We start from the raw sequence: 21,498 nt of genomic DNA on the forward strand, positions 1-21,498 counted from the left end.
TCATCTAAAGGCAAATTTATAGAAGTGGAATACATTATTCGAAAAAATATTTGGTAGTGGTTGTGCACAATGGTGACTACTATTAAGCCTACCAAATATTTTTTCAGTAAAAGCTTTCTATTTCAAGTAATTCAAGTTTAGATGCTTTTCACCATACAAAATAAAATGGATTTACTCCTGCTGATCAACTGTGGGTGTGCGCCAAGCGGGTAGTCCATTGAAAGTTCTTGACCAGCCAAACAACTTTGTCGAGGACACTAACTGTCTAAATAATAAGGATCTTGAAATATAGGGGAGACTGAGGAGACTTGATCCCTGGGGAGACTTGTTGCCCCCATGTTTTCTTGGAATCAGAAACAGTTTTCTTCTAACATATTTTTTTCCAAAACTACGTCTGGACAAAAGATTATGTTTTAGCTACAAGTGATTTAAATTGTGCATTCCACTAATGAATTAACTACATCGGCTATTTTCCTACTCTCCGCATCGACCAATGTGGCGCTAGCTTTTATGCGCGAAAAATCGCTAAAAGTAAATCGCAAAAATATTGTATGGCGAATACCATCTAAAAGCAAATTCTTCAAAGTGGAACACATTATTCGAAAAAATATTTGGTAGTGGTTGTGCACAATGGTGACCACTATTAAGCCTACCAAATATTTTTTCGGGAAAAGCTTTGTATTTCAAGTAATTCAAGTTTAGATGCATTTCGCCATACAAAATCAAATTGATTTACTCCTGCTGATCAACTGTGGCTGCGTGCAAGCGGGTAGTCCATTTTTAACGACTGACAGTTTGTGTTCAGTCCTTCAGAAATCTTTTAAAAGATTCCAAAAAGTCTCAATAACTTTGTGAAAAATGAACCAAATCGTGTCAAAATTCCACAGCACATAGTTGAAATAAAGTACTATCAAACTTATTTATCCATCTAAGATTTTTATAAACATGTTTTAGGTAATTTAGCTAAGTATATACAATATTGATATGGGAAGACTTGATCTTTCGAGGATTAAACACACATTATATGTATGAAAAATAAAATTCTATTTGGAACCCTCGATTTACTTGGAATTCGAGTATATTCAATGATAACATGTGTCAGATAATTATTATTTTAATGCACATCATGAAAATGGGGAACAAATCTCCCCATTTAGAAAATACGGCATATTCTTAAAAATTTAAGGAAATCGTTTAATTTGAAATACACTACCGTGACCGTACCTAATTCCGTTCACTTAAGGCGATGCACTAAGTCTAACAGCTGTAGAAAACACATCTTCTGCATATAATGGCTGTAATTGTGCAACGCTGTTTCATTATGTCTCTATATTACTAGAAAAATATAATCAAGGTTGCACTTATTTTGAAAATGGCCGCCAATTAAATCAAGTTGTTGTTCGTCATTCCAATTAGTAATTATCATGTTGACAAAATAATCATATTGTTTTTGTTTGTTATAGTTATATTTTTTGTATAGAATACTTTTATTTACACATTAAAATTGGTTTGTTTTATGATAATTTAAAGTAGTAATATTGGATTTTTGAGAGTTTTTCTGGGTTCTTAGAGATTTTTATCTATTTTCATTAATCTCATTCATTCATTAACTTTTTTCCGTCATTGTTGCTTCTCACTATATTTAAAACTACATGATTTCAATTGGAGCACGCATTAATTGAAAATCAATTCCTTTTTATTTGTATGAATTATCACTCAAATGCCTAGCTGAGCACGAAACACGAAAAACACTGCAAAATTCCGCCAGACTGAAAAAAAAATCGAATGTCGCATCAAAGCCGGGTCAATTTTTACCGAATGTTGGACCACTGTTGGGCCCACATTGCATAACTATTGCGGCTATGTTGGGTTTGGAGGCCAAAATAAAAACAGGTCAATGATTGGTTCATGTCGGGTATGACGTCATCTATGACGAATCAATCTTTGAACCTATGCGAATAAATATTTAAACAATTTAAGCTTGCTAGCTGGGGTTAGCAATGAAAGATATGTATCGGTCATCTATCGTCATAGAGCCTTGAATGATGCTGGAGTTGGATGTTCCGATTGTATGGCATTTTTTTATAATTCCTTCGCATCCATATGTTTATTGGAATTAGGAGCAAGTACAACCTCTAGTATCCTAATTCCGGTCATGTGCCTTTTTCATTTCCAGCATTAAAAGTCGTCGACGAGATTTTTTTTTTATGTTAAATTTATAAAAATATGTCCTTTACTGTTTTGTTTTGATACTTGTTTGATTGATTTTGTTAGTATTTTAAAGAAAATACAATTAATATATAAATTGATGCAATCCCCAGGTCCGGAAAAGAAAAAATGTAATATGGCGGCCAATTGGATGATAAATGGCATTTATTGAATTTTCACAATAATGCACAAACAATCATTCAAAATTTAGTTATAGTCTGGCGTGAACATAATAATTGAACATTTTAAAAACAATTTGCAAGAGATTTGCGACAATTTCGGCTAATACTCGTCATTTGGATTCTTGTGAACGGAATTAGGAGCTGATTGGAATTAGGCGCGGTCACGGTATATTCATAGAAAATACAAGAAAACTTGAAAAGAAAATAAATAGGAAGCCTCTGTAGTTAGTTTATCTTAAAATCAACCATGTGCTTAAAAGTGGATCAAGTGTTACCCATTTTTGTAAAATGCATCATTAGACATGTCCCAATATAAACCCAGTTTTGAAAACTTCAACAATGAATTTAAGCCTTTCTGTTGTGTATAAACTTGCAATAGATGTTTAGGGGTAGGCGGGGCAATATGGACACCCTAAGGTTTTTGCCAACTTTACCTGGCAAGATGTGAAAAAAGTTTAGTTTTTTTTATACATATATCCTTTTAAAGTCTATTTAGCATCTATTGCATAAGAATGCTCACAAAGAAAAATTATTTATTCATTTCAAAAACTGTTTTCAAAAATGTTAGTTTTTCATGACCGTCTTCAAGCATAGAGGGCAGAATGGACACCCCCGTGGGGCAATATGGACACCATGAGACTTTTACGAATTTCGTACATTATTTACACCTATAAAGTCATTTCATTGCAAAACAACTATTATGGATGAATAATACGCCGAAGTAGTTCATTTTTGTTCAGTTAATTTGAATTCAGGCTGTTTTGGATAAAACTTCGTTTTTGTCGGCATGTACATCTGTGCCTAGAACAACTATTTTCCACTGCTGTCGTTTTTTGACCAATTTGTTTCACCCTATGTCTACTATAGTGAAAATTTAACCGAAAATATACTGAAATCGAAGAATTTGGTTGGTTTGTGATTTAGGTTAAATTTTTCCCTTGCCGCTTCTTTCAAAAAGGTGAGTGTCCATTTTGCCCCGGCAGCAGAAGATATTTCCAACCTTGATTTTGGATGTAATAAAGAAGAAAATATAAACATGTTAAGCATGTAGATACAGCAAAACTACTTGCCTGTGTTCTAGAAATATCAGGTTTTGATCGACCTGCAATAAATTAATCATCAAATCTTATTTTAGATGGTGTGAAAATTATAATTTCCATGCACAAAAAACGGAGGACGCATATTTTTCCTGTAAAATCAAGTATAATTTTAATTTCGAATGTTTCTTTCCTGAAACTTTGTTTTAGACAAATGGACTATATTCTCTATTCATTAAAAGTTCAAAAAAGTTCGCATGTTTCAAAATATTGAGGGTGTCCATTCTGCCCCGGGTGTTCATATTGCCCCGCCTACCCCTACCTGTCATTTTGTACGATAATCGGATCTAGTTTTTTGTTTTAATTAAAGTTAGGGGTAGGCGGGGCATTATGGACACCCGGGGCAGAATGGACACCCTCAATATTTTGAAATATGCGAACTTATTTGAACTTTTAATGATTGGAGAATATAGTCCATTTGTCTAAAACGTAGTTACAGGAAAGAAACATTCGAAATTAAAATTATACTTGATTTTACACGAAAAAGTTGCGTCCTCCGTTTTTTGTGCATGGAAATTATAATTTTCACGCCATCTAAAATAAGATTTAGTGATTAATTTATTGCAGGTCGATTAAAACCTGATATTTCTAGAACACATGCACGTAGTTTGGCTGTATCTACATGCTTAACATGTTTATATTTTCTTCTTTATTATATCAAAAAACAAGTTTGGAAATATCTTCTGCTGCCGGGGCAAAATGGACACTCACCTTTTTGAAAGAAGCGGCAAGGGAAAAATATAACCTAAATCACAAACCATCCAAATTCTTCGATTTCAGTACATTTCCGGTTAAATGTTCACTATAGTAGACATAGAGTGAAACAAATTGGTCAAAAAACGACAGCAGTGGAAAATAGTTGTTCTAGGCACACCTGTACATGCCGACAAAAAACGAAGCTTTATCCAAAACAGTCTGAATTTAAATTAAATGAACAAAAATGAACTTCTTCGGCGTATTATTCATCCATAATAGTTGATTTGTAATGAAATGACTTTATAGGTGTAAATAATGTACGAAATTCGTAAAAGTCTCATGCTGTCCATAATGCCCCATGGGGGTGTCCATTCTGCCCCGTATGCTTGAAGACGGTCATGAAAAACTAACATTTTTCGTAACATTTTTTGAAGTGGATAAATCATTTTTCTTCGTGAGCATTCTTATGCAATAGATGCTAAATAGACTTTAAAAGGATACATGTATCAAAAAACTAAACTTTTTTGACATCTTGCCAGGTAAAGTTGGCAAAAACCTTAGGGTGTCCATAATGCCCCGCCTACCCCTACAGGCAAATCAAAAAAAAGGGATCAAGTCTACCGAGTCTTCCCTGTAGAATGGAAATTATTTCAGTGTTACGTCTGTCTTTGATATCACAAGAATCACCGACTCATATATCTCAGGATCCTGATTACTTACAGGGAACGTGCGGTAATTTTGCACTAACCTTTTAACAGGAATATTTCATCAAAGGGTTGCAATAAAAATATAAATCCCACATCATCAAATGCACCATATTTCTAGTGAACTGTGAAAAATATAAAACCATTAATAATCAAAAACGTGGTGGTATGAGAAAATATTTTCAGATCCTATGTTTTACACTAGCGCGCCCAATAACATTTCGGGTTCTACTATTTGTTGTGTAAATAAGACGAAATCAGTAAAATGTAATGTGTAAAAGCCCGATAATGATACACGAGACGTGATGATACAGATATGCTTCAAAAATATAATTTAAATAATTTTGACGTGGTGATTTTAACACATTATCGAATAGCATCAATAGAAACTGGTTGTTTTTTCGATACACTAAGTCTAGGGTACAACTTTTTTTTAGCAAGCATCGGATCACTTAGCGGTCTTCAACAAAGATGTTCCGCATAGAATTCCCTATAATAATACTAAAAATAAGGGTTATTGAACGCTTCCAGTGCCATCTAGTGGCAGAAAACTAAAACTATGCCATTCCTGCACATATTTGTACCAGTTTTACCATATAAACTTCAACTTCAGACTAGTCGAGCGATACCTAAGACCTTATCAATTCAGCTCAAATTTGTGCTGTAGCTTATGGGAGTCTAAAACAGCAAATTGAGGATGTTTTAGTTTTCAATTTTCTCATAAATGTTTGAGCAGCCTTAGTAGAATACCATTGCTCAAATTAGAATTTCCGACTTCTTCCAGTTATTTCTCCGCTATCTTCCATTCCAGCGATTTAGTTTTTTGTAGGTAACAAGCCTATGGAATCTCCCAACTACACTGAAAAAATCAGCTTCATAGCGTTCTTGACAGCTGAGAAAATGCAGATAGTATGCAGCTGCTCCATATATTTATACTCAAGTTGTTCGCATTTTCGTCTTCTAGAAAATTATTTTTCAAATTTATGGGATATTTTTTGAACGGCACACATAACGATGATACCATTGGAGCTCCTCGTACAAAAAAAAATATTCTAGTTTTACCTAAAATAACACAATTGTTGACCAAAATATAGAGAACAACACTAAAACGGACTTGCAGCGGTTCTCAGGATTGTTCAAAAAAGGTTATCGATATTAGGACCACTTTTTTCTTCCTAAATCATTGAAATAATCACAATTGTTCGCGAAAAAATAATTTAGTATAGATCTATTGTCGAATTATTTTTAAAACGTGTTTTATGATTACGATATGATTTAGTGCAAAAATATCGCACGCACCCTGTAGAGAGTTATTTAACTTTTTAGGTATCTTCAGTTTAAAAGTCGTTTGGTTTAAGTTTCTACTTGCCTAGTGGTAGTTAAAATTTTGAAAAACCAAAAATTTACAAATTTTGACTGCTCGTTTCTCAATTAGTCAGAACTTTTTGAGAAATCATTTGCAAACTGTTAAAAACTTTTAATTAGCATCGCCCAGTGGCGAAATCTCACGTCAAATGGTAAATTAGCTGTAAGTCTTTGATTTATCAAACAACTTTTCCAAAGACACCAACTCTCAAAGTAATTAAGATTTTTTTTATCACTGTTAGGTCTATTTATCTCTGAGATCACAGTAGTTGGTCTTAAGGTCCTAAGTGGTATGCAGATTCTCTGGTATGCTTTTGATTCAATAAATTCTCGCAAACAAATTAAAGCATTTTCACTTGAATAGATGACATTGCATAGATTATTGAAGAAATGTTAATCTCGACGGCATGATGAGTTATATGCTAAAAAATCTGGCGGTGTGAAGTAATGAATCTCAGCGCGCTAGTCTTTGGGACAAAACTAGAAGAATAGGGGTGGTACTAAAACGAAGATGGGTGCCGGTGTCATTAAGCGTCATGAAGGAATATTCATACTACTGATAGCAATAACTTGGCCCTCCGAGCCATTTATCACAAAACGGATTTTCAATAGAATGCAGTTCTCCTTGAAGCAGTGAAGATAATGCAATAATATAATCACAAGTTCGGGCAAATTTGGCTGATTATTCTGATTCTAACATGATGTGCATTTTCGTGACGTTACAACGCGAGCAGAACCCTGTTTGAAACTGAACGGGCGTGGTAACGTCACGTATTGTAAAAGTCGATTATCCAAAAACAAATCCGAAATTTATATGTTTTATTTCATTAAATTGAAGAACTAACCAATAAATTTCAATGGTAGAAAAACAATTTAGAATAACATAAAAATCTGAGCAGATTTTTGAAGATGTTGGTAGCGCGGTAGGGAGGGTCGGATTCTAGCGCGTTGTAACGTCACGCTACAAATACGCATTTTGAACACGTTTTTCTAATGCAAACTAAATGTTCAATATATCAGAAATTTTACAAGGAATCCGAATATCAAAACTATTTTGAGGTTTACAGTCGTTTTCATAAGTTATAGTGGAAAATCTGACTACGAATGCGTCAAAACGTTGTAACGTCACGGTAGAATGTGTCGTATGGACGTTGAAAAAGATCCCTTCGGAAATCACCATAAGAGGTCGTAAAGGACGAATCTATCACGACGAACTTCAAGATACGTGCTTTATATGCAAAGCTGTAGGTCATAAGAAGGATTCGTGTCCCAAATGTCAACCAAGGAGCTACGTGGAAATGAAGAAGCAGCAAAAATCACAGCCTGCATCTTACGCTGCAGTTGTTTCCGGACAAGTGGTGTCAGCGGCGGAGCAGGTATCGAACGTGTTGTCAGAGGAGGATATCATCGAAGTACTGGAGGAGGATATTGTCGAGCAGGAAACGGATATGTCAGAAGTGGAAGAGCTAAACGACGAACTGAAGAGCGCCGATCAAGAAAATAAAAACGGAGAAAAGAAGGCATTGCAACGTTACACGATGTGGCCAAGGCGATCACCGAAGCAGTGAGGAAGCAGTAAGCAAGTCAACGGCGGGCTCAAATTGCGGCATCGGGATCAAAAGAACATTCTCGACCGAAGAAGTTATGTGCCAGAAAAACTTTTTATTAGTCTGGGTGCTGTTAATTTTAGAAATTATAATTTCATTAGATTGTTGGCTCTGTAGAGTTTTTCAGTAAACATTTCAGCTTAAAAATAAACGAATTGGAAAAAAAATAACAAAACACGACCCCCCCTTCCCCCTCCGTAACGCTGTTTTGTATGAAAACCCTAAATTTTTTGTATGGGCCGTAACACTTGGCCAGACTCCCCCGCCCCCATCCCCTGAAGCGTTACGTAATTTGTGGACGGCGCCTTAGGATAATTTCTACATCATTTGATTAACTAACTTGAATCCACCCGAAACAAAACGTTGATTATCAGTAAACACTTAACATACAAAACAGAAACACAGAAAAAAAAAACTAAGTACATCAAATCTTGATCCTGGAATGTTCCTAAAGAAGCCTGGCTACATTTGTTAAAAAAAAATGCAAGATCAAAATTTAATGTTGTAGATCTTACGCCGTAACGCACCATTCCAAGGTGATCTACCCACGTTACGGGATCTGCTGCCGGTCTTTTCGAAGTATGTTATAAAAAGGTACCCTGATTTTTTTTCCTCAACCAACCAAATTTCGCAAATGCAACATATATCTATGTTGTTTTCTGACAACAGGGCTTTTACACGATCTAATTTCGGGATGACACTGTGCGCGTTCCACTGTAGAATTTTCAAAGATTTTGTGGAAGTAAATACTAGGTACTAGAGTCCATTAGTTCTGCGCAGGGTTTTAAGGGGTGTCGATAAGGGAGAGCATTTGTTCCAGAGGGCAGTCAATAAAGGAACTAATTTTTCGATCATATCTATCCAGAACTGATCGATGTTGAGAAACTTGCATATGGGTTTAATCAATGAATTACCTACATCGGCTGTTTTCCTACTCTCCGCATCGACCAATGTGGCGCTAGCTTCTATGCGCGAAAAATCGCTAAAAGTAAATCGCAAAAATATTGTATGGCGAATACCATCTAAAGGCATATTATTCAAGGTGGAACACATTATTCGAAAAAATATTTGGTAGTAGTTGTGCACAATGGTGACCACTATTAAGCCTACCAAATATTTTTTCGGGAAAAGCTTTGTATTTCAAGTAATTCAAGTTTAGATGCATTTCGCCATACAAAATTAAATTGATTTACTCCTGCTGATCAACTGTGGCTGCGCGCAAAGCGGGTAGTCCATTCTGAAATGTTTTGTCCACAAACACGTGGCAATGTGACGCGCAGCCACAGTTGATCAACAGGAGTAGATCCATTTAATTTTGTATTGCGAAAAGCATCTAAACTTGAATTACTTGAAATAGAAAGCTCTTCCTACAAAAATATTTGGTAGGCATAATAGTGGTGTCCATTGTGCACAACCACTACCAAATATTTTTTCGAATAATGTATTCCCCGACGAGAAATGTGCCTTTAGATGCTATTCGCCATACAATATTTTTGCGATTTACTTTTAGCGGTTTTTCGCGCATAGAAGCTAGCGCCACATTGGTCGATGCGGAGAGAAGGAAAACAGCAGATGCAGGTAATGGACTACCCGCTTTGCGCGCAGCCACAGTTGATCAGTAGGAGTAAATCAATTTAATTTTGTATGGCGAAATGCATCTAAACTTGAATTACTTGAAATAGAAAGCTTTTCCCGAAAAAATATTTGGTAGGCTTAATAGTGGTCACCATTGTGCACAACCGCTACCAAATATTTTTTCGAATAATGTGTTCCACTTTGAAGAATTTCCCTTTAAGTCTAGTACGCACCTGGTAAGAAAAGCACTCCAGAAAAAATCCCTCTAATTATCAAAGGAATTTTGACATCTGATTAGTATGGGAAGAAATGTCACTTTTCCTTGAGGAACAATTGAACGGAATATTTTTCCGCAAGGAAAAGTGACAGCTCCATTTGATTTGCCCGGCAGGCGTTACGAGCGTTACACAATTTTCATTTCTTTCCAGCTGCGGACCGCTCAAGAAATTTTAACAGTGAAAACATTTCTTGACCGTTCCTTGGCCTATCTTTTTTCACAGTACTTATCAGGTGCGTACTACCCTTTAGATGGTATTCGCCATACAATATTTTTGCGATTTACTTTTAGCGATTTTTCGCGCATAGAAGCTACCCGAATAAAAAATACAGTAGAAAAACCGAACGTTATATTGTAACAGTACTATTTAGAACCATATATTTACAATAGACACCACTGTAAAAATAAAAATACAAAAACAATAAGATGTAATGTAGGACACCATACCGTGAATTGTAAATAAGATTTTTACAATATATTATACAGGTTGTTAAGTATCGTAACAATATAAAAAAATATTTTTCTTCGTATATATTTTTTTGCAAAACCATACATTTTATTGTTAATGAATTGTTCAAAATACTGATACGTGAGTTTAAATATACCGTACATTGTATGGTACATGAATGGTTTCAAACAATAAAATGTACCGTAAATAAATTGTTTTTAATTGTAATTTCACTACTGGTTATACATTTAATCAAATGGTTTTGGAATGGTTTTCTTTTGTTATGTTGAATTGTTTTACATTACATAAACCATATATTGTTATATTATCTTGCCATTTTCCTCCTGTTAATGGCATCTTAGGCTTATTAGATTTATTAGAATGCGCTTTGGGAATTCTCCAGAGCGTTTTGGATAACCCTTCATATATAGGATCGCCCACGTCTAAGTCTGAGTAGTCTCTGATTGCATTAACAGTTGAAGCTTAGGCTCCCATGCCCCACCCAGCCAGATAACCGGGTTTTGCAAACTTAGCATTATTTGTGGCAACACTTTGAGCGGCATGATGGAACTATGCCGAGCGCGCTAAGTGTTATTAGACCACTAATGTAGTTGCATGAAGTGGGTGACGAGGTACATAAGTATCATTACAGCGTGCTTAACCGTTATTGCAATATTGAGGCACCAGTTTGACTAAAGTTTGAAATACATAATAACTCATGAGATAACTGTCAATTTCGATTCAAATGTAAGTTAGGTTAAAAAGCGAACCCGCAGACGAACCTATATTAAAAGTCATTTCAGTGTTCAGTCCAGTCCATATGTTAAAGATGGCTCTACGTCAAAGATAAAGTTTGTCAACCGCATTTGATTCGATTGTGGTCGAAGGCAAGTTCACATGAGGGAAGAGGAGAAAACTCCCCTAAATGCATATACAGAAAGAATAGTGTTGAACCAGCCTCCTGTCACGCGGCCATGTTTTTGAGGTCAGCATCAAAATCCAGGATCGGTTATTGACTGTGGCTGCATCATGTCAATAACAATTCTAAATTTTATGGAAACTTTATTCCCGTGACGAAGACGAGCTGATACTATTACGACTTCATTTTTAAATAAATAATTGCGAAATTAAAAATCATGTTTCGCTTAAACTAACGACTTTAAAAGGTAAAAAAAAAATTGGTTGTGAAAAAAAGTTTCGCCGCTTTGATTTTTGCTCCTGGAATCATGTTGTTGCGCTATCATGGGGAACCAAGCCGCCGCTATTGTGTTCAACGAGGCGGCTGGAAGTGGGAACCAGAGATTTTGGCTCGTTATTTTCCTGTGGGACAGTATTGCGGTGACAGGAGGCTGTGTTGAACTCATCTACTGATTTACGGTAATCTGACCTGCATCTTTCCGGGTTGGCCTACATTGCATTCGTATTTCTCTCATCGCACTCTACACACCTAGCCCGCCCTCGAGCCCGCCATATCTCTTGGACCCCTGCTTGGACCTGCAGTTCTTAGGACATCTGGTTTACCACTGATTTAAACATGTTATTGGCATTAACCCTTTGGAGCCGGAAGGGTCATATATGACCCCGGCGATGAAACCGAGCATAACAAACGTGTTCGACACCAGCGAGGTTGCGTCGACAGCGGCGAAAAAAATCGATTCCAAAAGGGTAAATTGATGTTTCAACTTATTCACTTTTTTCTCTTTCCTTTCCTTTGCATCAAAAAAGTCACAAACATCAACGAAACAAAGCACGGAAAAAATCTTAAACTGAATAAATCTGGTGTTCGATTTGAATAGGTCGATTCTGCATAGGAATCACAGCAAACATACGATCTATTCAGGGCCCATATAGCCGAGGCGGTAAACGCACGGGTATTCAGCATGACCATGCTGAGGGTGACGGGTTCGATTCCCGGTCGGTCCAGGATCTTTTCGTAAAGGAAATTTCCTTGACTTCCTTGGGCATAGAGTATCTTCGTGCCTGCCACACGATATACACATGCAAAATGGTCATTGGCAGAGGAAGCTCTCAGTTAATAACTGTGGAAGTGCTCATAGAACACTAAGCTGAGAAGCAGGCTTTGTCCCAATGAGGACGTTACGCCAAGAAGAAGAAGAAGAAGAATATACGATCTATTCAAATCGAACACCAGAAATAATTAAAAATTCACGGAAAAATAATGTTTCGGAAAAGTGAATGGTTCAAACGTAAGAAAAACAGTATAATATATTGTTACATAAAAATCCAATGTAAATGTATAGTATAGCGAACCATTTCATTACAATACACTTTATTGTAGCTGGTACACTGTATGGTGCAGGAATGGTTTTCACCATACACCCTATGGTTAGTTTTAATCCGGGTAGCGCCACACTGGTCGATGCGGAGAGTAGGAAAACAGCCGATGTAGTTAATTCATTAATGAATTAACTACATCGGCTGTTTTCCTACTCTCCGCATCGACCAATGTGGCGCTAGCTTCTATGTGCGAAAAATCGCTAAAAGTAAATCGCAAAAATATTGTATGGCGAATACCATCTAAAGGCAAATTCTTCAAAGTGGAACACATTATTCGAAAAAATATTTGGTAGTGGTTGTGCACAATGGTGACCACTATTAAGCCTACCAAATATTTTTTCGGGAAAAGCTTTGTATTTCAAATAATTCAAGTTTAGATGCATTTCGCCATACAAAATTAAATTGATTGCTGATCAACTGTGGCTGCGGGCAAAGCGGGTAGTCCATTGCACAGAATTTTGCGTTTTGAAACAACACTGTCACGTCGGTTCGTCGGTGCTGTTAGACCAACGCTTCATACGACGATTTGCTACGATTTCGTAGAATTTTCTTATGTTCCTTCCTTTTCGCTTGATAATCTGACAGTTTTTAATGGAATCGTGTATTGCGTTACAAAGAAGCCACTTCTGCACAGCGTTGTCTACTTTTACACAAGCAGACACGTCATGCTGATCTTCACGTTGTACGCAACAGGGTTTTGAAGAGCAATACTTACTGGTGTGGCCAAGTCGACCACACTTTCGGCATAACATGACCTTCGGTAAGTAAAGACGGACATTGAGAAGAGCTCCGCACAGAGAAACTGACGTAACACTAAGTACTATTTTCATTAAAACCGTCGTCACGAATACGTAATCGCCCAATGGTAAACGTACTGTGTTTGGCCGGGCCGCCACTAGATGGCTATATTGAGCGAACGTCAAACAGGAGCAGAAACGATACCAACGCCGCGAATGGTCAATCGACCTACTACTGAATATTTGAATCAACCGTTCAAAAGGTGATCGATAGGAAGCGATGAGAGTGTGACGTCTGTTTCTCTGCGAGCTCCGTTTATGCAAAGCAGATCAGGTAAATCTGTACCTGCAAAAGTTACTCGCATAGCGTTCGACGGTGTAAAAGAGACTTCATTAGATGCCACTTCTTTGCGCATAGAGAGTCTTTCGCATTCCAACACATGAAGCATCGGAAGCTGAGGATTAATGAACTTTCCCTGGCTATATTGCAAGTCTTCCTCAGGAGAGATCATTTCGTCGTAGACGACACCGTCAATTTCAACTTCCGCGGACGGAATGTACACTATGTACACCCCTCTGAATCGAGGAAGAATAACCACTTCGCTTGCTTCGTTACGATCGGACATTGCAATGCATTATAACGCAATTTTTGCGAAGCTCAACTTGCTTGATTTCTTTAACCGTTTTGAACCATTGGTGCAATGAAATAACTACTTCGGCTCTTTTCCTACTCTCCGCATCGACCAATGTGGCGCTAGCTTCTATGCGCGAAAAATCGCTAAAAGTAAATCGCAAAATTATTGTATGGCGAATACCATCTAAAAGCAAATTCTTCAAAGTGGAACACATTATTCGAAAAAATATTTGGTAGTGGTTGTGCACAATGGTGACCACTATTAAGCCTACCAAATATTTTTTCGGGAAAAGCTTTGTATTTCAAGTAATTCAAGTTTAGATGCATTTCGCCATACAAAATGAAATTGATTTACTCCCGCTGATCAACTGTGGCTGCGCGCAAAGCGGGTAGTCCATTCGGCTGAAATTAACAGAAGGTTAAGAGTTTTGTCGATTTTTCGGAAGAAATCGTGCAGTTTCAGAGTATACCCAAACTCGCGGTGACTCTGGAGTGCTGCGCATATGTATTATATACTCCATGCGGGAGTTTGTCAGTATGCGCCACTTCCATCTTATCAAGCGCGTCCCCTGGTGGATCCGGAGGATCACCGGATCCATCCATCTTTGGATGGAGGGCTTTGCAGGTACAAAAAAAACTACCTCTGATGATCACGTGTTAGTTCCAACCTCAAAACAAGTAAAAAATCCAAAGAGGCTACTTATCTTTTCACCAGTTACAATAGAGCTCACAGCACGGAGAAACAGAAACGAACGTCTGCCTGTGCCGACCGATGAACTGCGAATGTGGGTGCATTATAAATATTTGTTTACAATGCAATACATTCGCCAAAGATGTACTCAGCAACGCAGTGTTCATGTTCATGGGGTCTCCAGTTAGCCTAGTGGTTAAGGCTATGTATCGCCAATCTGGAGACGGCGGGTTCGTTCCAGTCGGGGAAATTTTCTCGACTCCCTGGGCATAATGTATCATTTTGCTTGCCTCACAATATTGTGTATATACAAATTCATGCGATGGCAGGCAAAAAAGCCCTTCAATTAATAACTGTGGAAATGCTCAAAGAACACTAAGTTGAAGCGAAGCAGGTCAAGGAACAGTGGGGACGTAGAGCCATAAAGAAAAAGAAGAGAAGAAGAAGATACTTTTTGAACGTTGAAAAAAGTTATGATAGATTGACACTTCTTTCCAGATCTTTCTAGAAAAAATGTATTTTTTACATCGATGTTGAAATTACTTTCTAGTTTTGATATTCGAAGATTTTGTACTTCTGTTCTCAAGATATCTTAAATAAGATATATAAGAGCCTATTTGGGTTGAAGAGAGAACACATTTAGAATTTTTCGTGTGGTGTTGTAAATTTGACTCGTTTTCTCTATATGGGTGAAAACGTCAAACCGGTATAATTTTTTTCGTCGTGAGAAAATACTACAGTTTGTTGTATCGTGTCAAGTATCAATATACTGTTAATGAATGCACAAAATTTCATTAAATTCTATTCACTGGTTTCAGTGATATGATGGTTCAAAAATTAGTTGTCTAAAAAATAGTGTTTTACGTTAACGGTTCTAGCTTCGCGAAAAATTAACCAATCGAGCTCACATTTGCAAATTGTGTACTAATGATGCACATAATAGATTGGTCAAAAGTGAAAATTTGAAGCTAGAATTTTTGATGCATTCTAGAAAAGGTTACTGCTTGTTGAAAAAGTTCAGAGAAAAATGTTGCTTATCCCAAACATTTTGGCTATCCCCTGTATGTGTTTTCTGATTTTTTTTAAAAGTATTTTACTGATAACTTTCCATTCCTTTTTTTTACACAGCTATACGGCCCACGAGAAAACTGTTTTGGTAATGGAAAATTTGTTCTGCAATCGAGAAATAGTAGAAAAATTTGATTTGAAAGGATCGTTGAGGAACCGAATGGTCGATCCGAACAGACAGTCCGGCGAAATAGTACTAATGGATGAGAATCTAATGCAAAGTATGCTTGCTAACAGCCGATTGTTATTAAACCATAATCAATATCATTTTGATTTTCAGTGTCTTGGACAAATCCATTGTACATCTTAACACACAGTAGGACCGTTTTGAAGGACGCCATAGAGAGAGATTCTTCATTTTTGGAGAAGAATGAAGTTATGGACTATTCTCTGTTGGTTGGATTAGACAATAAAGAACGGTTACTAGTTGTTGGCATAATTGGTAAGTAGACTCACTTCTTGAACTCGTTGCAATTGGATAAAATTTATTAACAACAAACATATATTCAGATTACATTCGTACTTTTACACTAGACAAAAAAGTTGAATCTATTTTGAAGCAATCAGTAATGATGGGCGGAGGTCATGGAAAATTACCTACTGTAATAAAACCCAAAAACTACAAAACTCGTTTTATTGAAGCAATGGACCGGTATGTTATGATAAAAAAAATATGTTAACCAAATAACATTTATTTTTTTTTTCAGTTACTTTCTACCTGTTCCTGATAGGTGGGATGGCCTAACGAAGAACAGTTTTATTCAAAATTCATCATGTTGACACTGTACAAAAAATGAGTTTTGAATTGGTATTTTAAGTTTCATTTTGTCTTTAAATTTAGCTATTTAAAAATAATCAACTCTATATAAAATATACATATGTATCAATGTTTGTATTCGTATGTTATGTTCAGTGTCGCGAAGCATCAGCGTACAAGTCACAAAAAAGCTGATAAACACCAAGCTTGTATCACTCAGGGGTAGAAGATCCTACCCTTTACGCCTACCCAAACATGCCCACATGCGCGCCATCTACTGTTGGTTCTAATTTGTTAACATCTTTTGTTTAATGGTTTTATAAACATCAACAGTAGCATAAACATCAGTGTTTTTCTCTCGATTTTGATGCTTAGGATCAGTGTTTTCGGTAATTATCGAAATTTCTTGAATCATAGTGTTAAATTATTCTCACATTGGAGAAAAATAATCGCTCAGGGAGTTTTCAATTTTCAGCCGATTTTCACACTTCAAACAAAACAACAACAAAAACAAACTAGAGTAAAGGCTAATAATTCATAATGGCGAAAACAAAATACTATTTTTTTCGGAATGACATTTTTCAATCTAATATGCTGAATATAACATTTTTTATGTTTGAACCACATGCTGACTTCCTTTTAGCATGATAAAACTGTATTAAAATCAGTTTTGCAATCGAAAATTTAACTTTTCTTGTTTGGCAGTTACGTCTTTTTACTGGTTCTAAAACATGATAGAGGGTAGGCGCAATTTATTCCCAGTTGACAGTCAGCTTCTACCCCTGGTATCACTCTGTCTCTGCGGTTTCTGATTCGCTCTCTCTACAGTCGCTAACACCAGAAAAGACAGAATCCCATCATAGTCACCCGGTCACCCTTGTTTTGCTACAATCGTCCTGGCTTCGATACGGCTCATGTGAGTGTCATGACTCTCTCCGTCGCCTCAAGCAGATGCACGCGCAACAGCATGTAAAACTATGCATGTGTATTATCACAAGCACGGTACCACGTCATAAATCCTATTCGTTTTGCATAGCTCAGTTTAAACGCACACATTGAGCGCACCACGCACTTCGCCCTGGCTACGGCAAACGCTCTCACTTCGCCCGTTATGCATCGTTGCTCAGAGAGATTGATTCTCTCGCAACCGGCCTGAAGCATACTCAGCAACTGCTATCGCTGCAAAGGTGCGAAGGGTGGAACCCACAACATGTTTGTCATTCCACGCGTGACATGCTAGCTGGTTCGTATCACCTTGGGAAGGGTGACTCCAGAAAGCGGTTCAAGTGATTGTCTCGTGATGGTCGCGATTATTCGCAAGACTGGTTATGTTATTTATTATGATGCTGTTATTTTTTTTTTATTTTTTTACCTTGGAGGCAGTCTGTGGTAGGGCTGGCTCTATGTAGCTATCGAGAGCAGCGTTTTCTTACGGCATTTGTCATCTTAAATCAGCTGATATTTCGGGTCTTTGACAGTTCTTCTATTGAGATTCTATTCTTCATTACACCAACAAAGCTTGCCATGATAATGTTTGGCAATTCACAGGTCATTTTGACAGACCACACACGTGCATGAAAAAGACGGATAACATATTCTACTTTATCGATCTTGTTGCCGTCCTTTTCATGCTCATTATACATCTGTCAAAATGACCTGAGATTTGTCAGTCATATTGAGGTTAGGTTTGTTGGTGTAATGAAGAATTGAGACAAGTCCGTGTTCGCCGAGGCGAACCAGCCTACCCGAATAAAAAATATAGTAGACAAACCGAACGTTGTATTGTAATAGTACTAATTAGAACCATATTTTTACAATAGACACCACTATAAAAATAAAAATACAAAAACATTAAGATGTAATGTAGACACCATATAGTGAATTGTAAATAAGATTTTTACAATATATTATACAGGTCGATACTTAACAACCTACAATACAAAAAATATTTTTCTCCATATATAATATTTTTGCAAAACCATACATTTTATTGTAAATGAATTGTTCTGAATACTGATATGTGGGTTTTAATATACCGTACATTCTATCACAGACAAACAAACAAACAAACACTTCGAACATTTTTCGGTTCAAATCATAGTCACGGAAACATATTCGCCCAATGCTAAAAGGACTAAGTTTGGCCGACCACCAACCAGGTGGCGGTAGTGAGCAAACGTCAAACTCGAACAAAAACTATGCGAGCGCTACGGTTGGGCAGTTGTCCAACTATCAAATTTTGAAAAAGATCGTTAAATCGGTGTACGATGAGAATTATCAGAGTGTTACGTCTGTTTGTCTGTGATTATATGGCACATGTATAGTTTCAAACAATAAAGTGTACCATAAATATATTGTTTTTAATTGTAATTTCACTACTGGCTATACATTTAATCAAATGGTTTTGGTATGGTTCTTTTTTGTTATGTTGTATTTTTTTGTCTGTATTAACGAGATTTTTAACCCTAGGCTAGTTCATCTCGGGACCCACGCTTTACTTCCCTTCCGAAGGAAGAAACCCACATTTTTGTGAGTATGTCGGGAGTGGGATTCGATCCCAGGTCCTCGGCGTGATAGTCTTGTGTTCTAACCACCACACCAGGTCCGCTCCACATTATGTTGTATTGTTTTACATTACATAAGCCATGGCTTGTTATATTATCTTGTTATTTTCATCCTGTTAATGGCATCTTAGGTTTTCTAGCCAAACTAATGTCTAGTTTCCATTTCATACGTACTAAGCAAAAAGATAGGACAAGTAATGATCAAGTAATGATTCCGCTTCAAAATTACTTGAGCGATTCGCAGATGGTAAGTAAGGAAAAAAGTGTAACGCCAGTAACGCTTCCCGTGCAAATCAAATGAAACTGTCACTTTTCCGCGCGGAAAAATAGTCTGTACTAGTCTGTAAGGAGAAGTGACATTCTTCCCATATAAACCAGTTATCAAAATTACTTGCGGAAAAAGGAGGAATTTTACTTGAGCGCTCTACGTGGGAACAAGAAACTTAGCTCAACCTGAAAATAATGTTAAATAGAACTATCTTTGATAGTGCGTAGTTCAACATTATAATGTGCTTTGGGAATTCTCTAGAGCGTCTAGGACAACCCTTCATATATAGGATCGTCCACGTCTAAGTCTGAGTAGTCTCTGATTGCATCAACAGTTGAAGCTTAGGCTCCCATGCCCCACCAGCCAGATAACCGGGTTTTCAAACTAAGCATTACTTGTGGCAACACTTTGTGCGACATGATGGAACTATGCCGAGCGCGCTAAGTGTTATTAGACCACTATGTAGTTGCATGAAGTGGGTGACGAGGTACATAAGTATCATTACAGCGTGCTTAACCGTTATTGCAACATGGAGGCTCCTGTTTGACTAAAGTTTGAAATACATCACAACTCATAAGAAAACTGTCAAGTTCGATTCATATATAAGTTCGGTTAAAAAGCGAATCCGTAACCTATATTATAAGTCGTTTCAGTGTCCATTCCAGTCCATATGTTAAAGATGGCTCTACGTCAAAGATAAATTTCGTCAATCGCATTTGATTCGGTTGTGGTCGAAGGCAAGTTCACATGAGAGAAGGGAGAAAACTCCCCTAAATGCAAATACTGGAAGAATTTTGTTGAACTCATCCACTGATTTACGGTAATCTGACCTGCGGCTTTCCGGGTTGACCAACATTCGTGTTCCTCTCATCGCACTCTACATACCTCTAGCTCGCCATATTTCTTGGATCTGCAGTTCTTAGCACACCTGGTTTCCCACTTATTCAAACATTTTATTGACTTAACCCTTTGAGGCCGGAATTTTTCCAAGCGTTACTATGGAGTTTTTTCTACGTTTTTCTGTAGTTTTGGTGGTCAATAGCATAAAAACGGTAGAATATTATGCAGAATATTTTTTCGATATCCTACGTCATCCAAACTGTTCTTGAGTTTAGATCCTAAAGTCTGCGGATGTAACAGTACCTTCTTGTATTATACATAGCTATGATTTGTAATCTATCATGTCCAGTAAGTCTTCTGAAAGGTTAATAGACAATATCAGATAAGTCGGGATATCCTTTAACTTCTTTCATTATACAAAGCTATGATTTGTAATCAAACATTTCCAGTAAATCTTCTGTAAGGTTGATAGACAACATCAGATCAGACGGGATATCTTAGATCATCCAAACTGTTCTTGAGTTTAGATCCTAAAGTCTACGGGTATATCGGTAACTTTTTTCATTTTACAAAGCTACAATTTGTGATCTATCATATCCAGTAAGTCTTCTGAAAGCTTCATATACAATATCAGATCAGCCGGGATATCCTAGGTTATCCGAACTGTTTTTGAGTTTAGATCCTAAAGTCTACGGGTGTAACGGTAACTTCTTGCATTGTACAAAGCAACAATTTGTGATCTATCATGTTCAGTAAGTCTTCTGAAAGGTTAATAGACAATATCAGATCAGTCGGGATACCCTAGGTCGTCCAAACTGTTCTTGAGTTTAGATCCGAAAGTCTACGGGTTTAACGGTATCTTCTTTCATTATACATAGCTATGATTATTTTTTATAGAATGAGAAAATCTGCAACAGATACCCAAGAGGTGGTTCCTCGGGTGATGTGGGGATCGACCCACTAAAAACTCATTCTCTCTCTTCCTTACCGTCGCGGTACGCCCGTTAGGGATGACTTCGAGAAGGGGGGGACCGTACATGAGTACACTCTAATAGTAAGCGTTCCACCAGCTACCGCCTTAAGTTTTTCACTCTCCCCTGGAGGCTCGGGTCCTGGCTAGTACTTAGAATACCCGTTGAACTCAAGCTCCTGGATGGAGAAGGGGGGCCAACTCAACTAGCTGTTGTTCGGCTCGCCATTAACTCTGTAGTTCAAGTACGATTAAAGAAACCGTGGAAGTAACGGAGTCCCACTTGTCTGCCCCCATACACATCCCTTCAACAATGTTGTCAGGCGTAATATCTCTACCGCATACCTCCTGCATACTCGACCTTTGCTCCACGAAACGTGGACATTCGAAGAGCACATTCTCCGCGGTCTCGTCGCAGTCTTCACACTCCGAACATGCGGGGGAGCCTGCATGTCCGAATCTGTGCAGATACCACCTAAAGCACCCATGACCTGACAGAAATTGAGTCAAGT

At 37.3% G+C, this 21,498-nt stretch overlaps 1 protein-coding gene across 1 annotated transcript in view; it reads left to right on the plus strand.

The window, feature by feature from the left end:
• The window catches only part of LOC109415105 (putative 1-phosphatidylinositol 3-phosphate 5-kinase), a 129,430-nt gene extending 112,948 nt beyond the window's left edge, over nucleotides 1-16,482 (plus strand). Inside the window, exons 9-12 of the mRNA XM_029873130.2 lie at nucleotides 15,648-15,808; nucleotides 15,868-16,029; nucleotides 16,098-16,239; nucleotides 16,295-16,482. Of these exons, the coding sequence (XP_029728990.2) occupies nucleotides 15,648-15,808; nucleotides 15,868-16,029; nucleotides 16,098-16,239; nucleotides 16,295-16,367 (538 nt within the window). The 3' untranslated portion in view covers nucleotides 16,368-16,482. The remainder of the gene's footprint in view (nucleotides 1-15,647; nucleotides 15,809-15,867; nucleotides 16,030-16,097; nucleotides 16,240-16,294) is intronic.
• The last annotated feature ends 5,016 nt before the right edge of the window (nucleotides 16,483-21,498 follow it).

Source organism: Aedes albopictus, chromosome 2 (genome assembly GCF_035046485.1).
Source record: "Aedes albopictus strain Foshan chromosome 2, AalbF5, whole genome shotgun sequence".
NCBI lineage: Eukaryota > Metazoa > Arthropoda > Insecta > Diptera > Culicidae > Aedes > Aedes albopictus.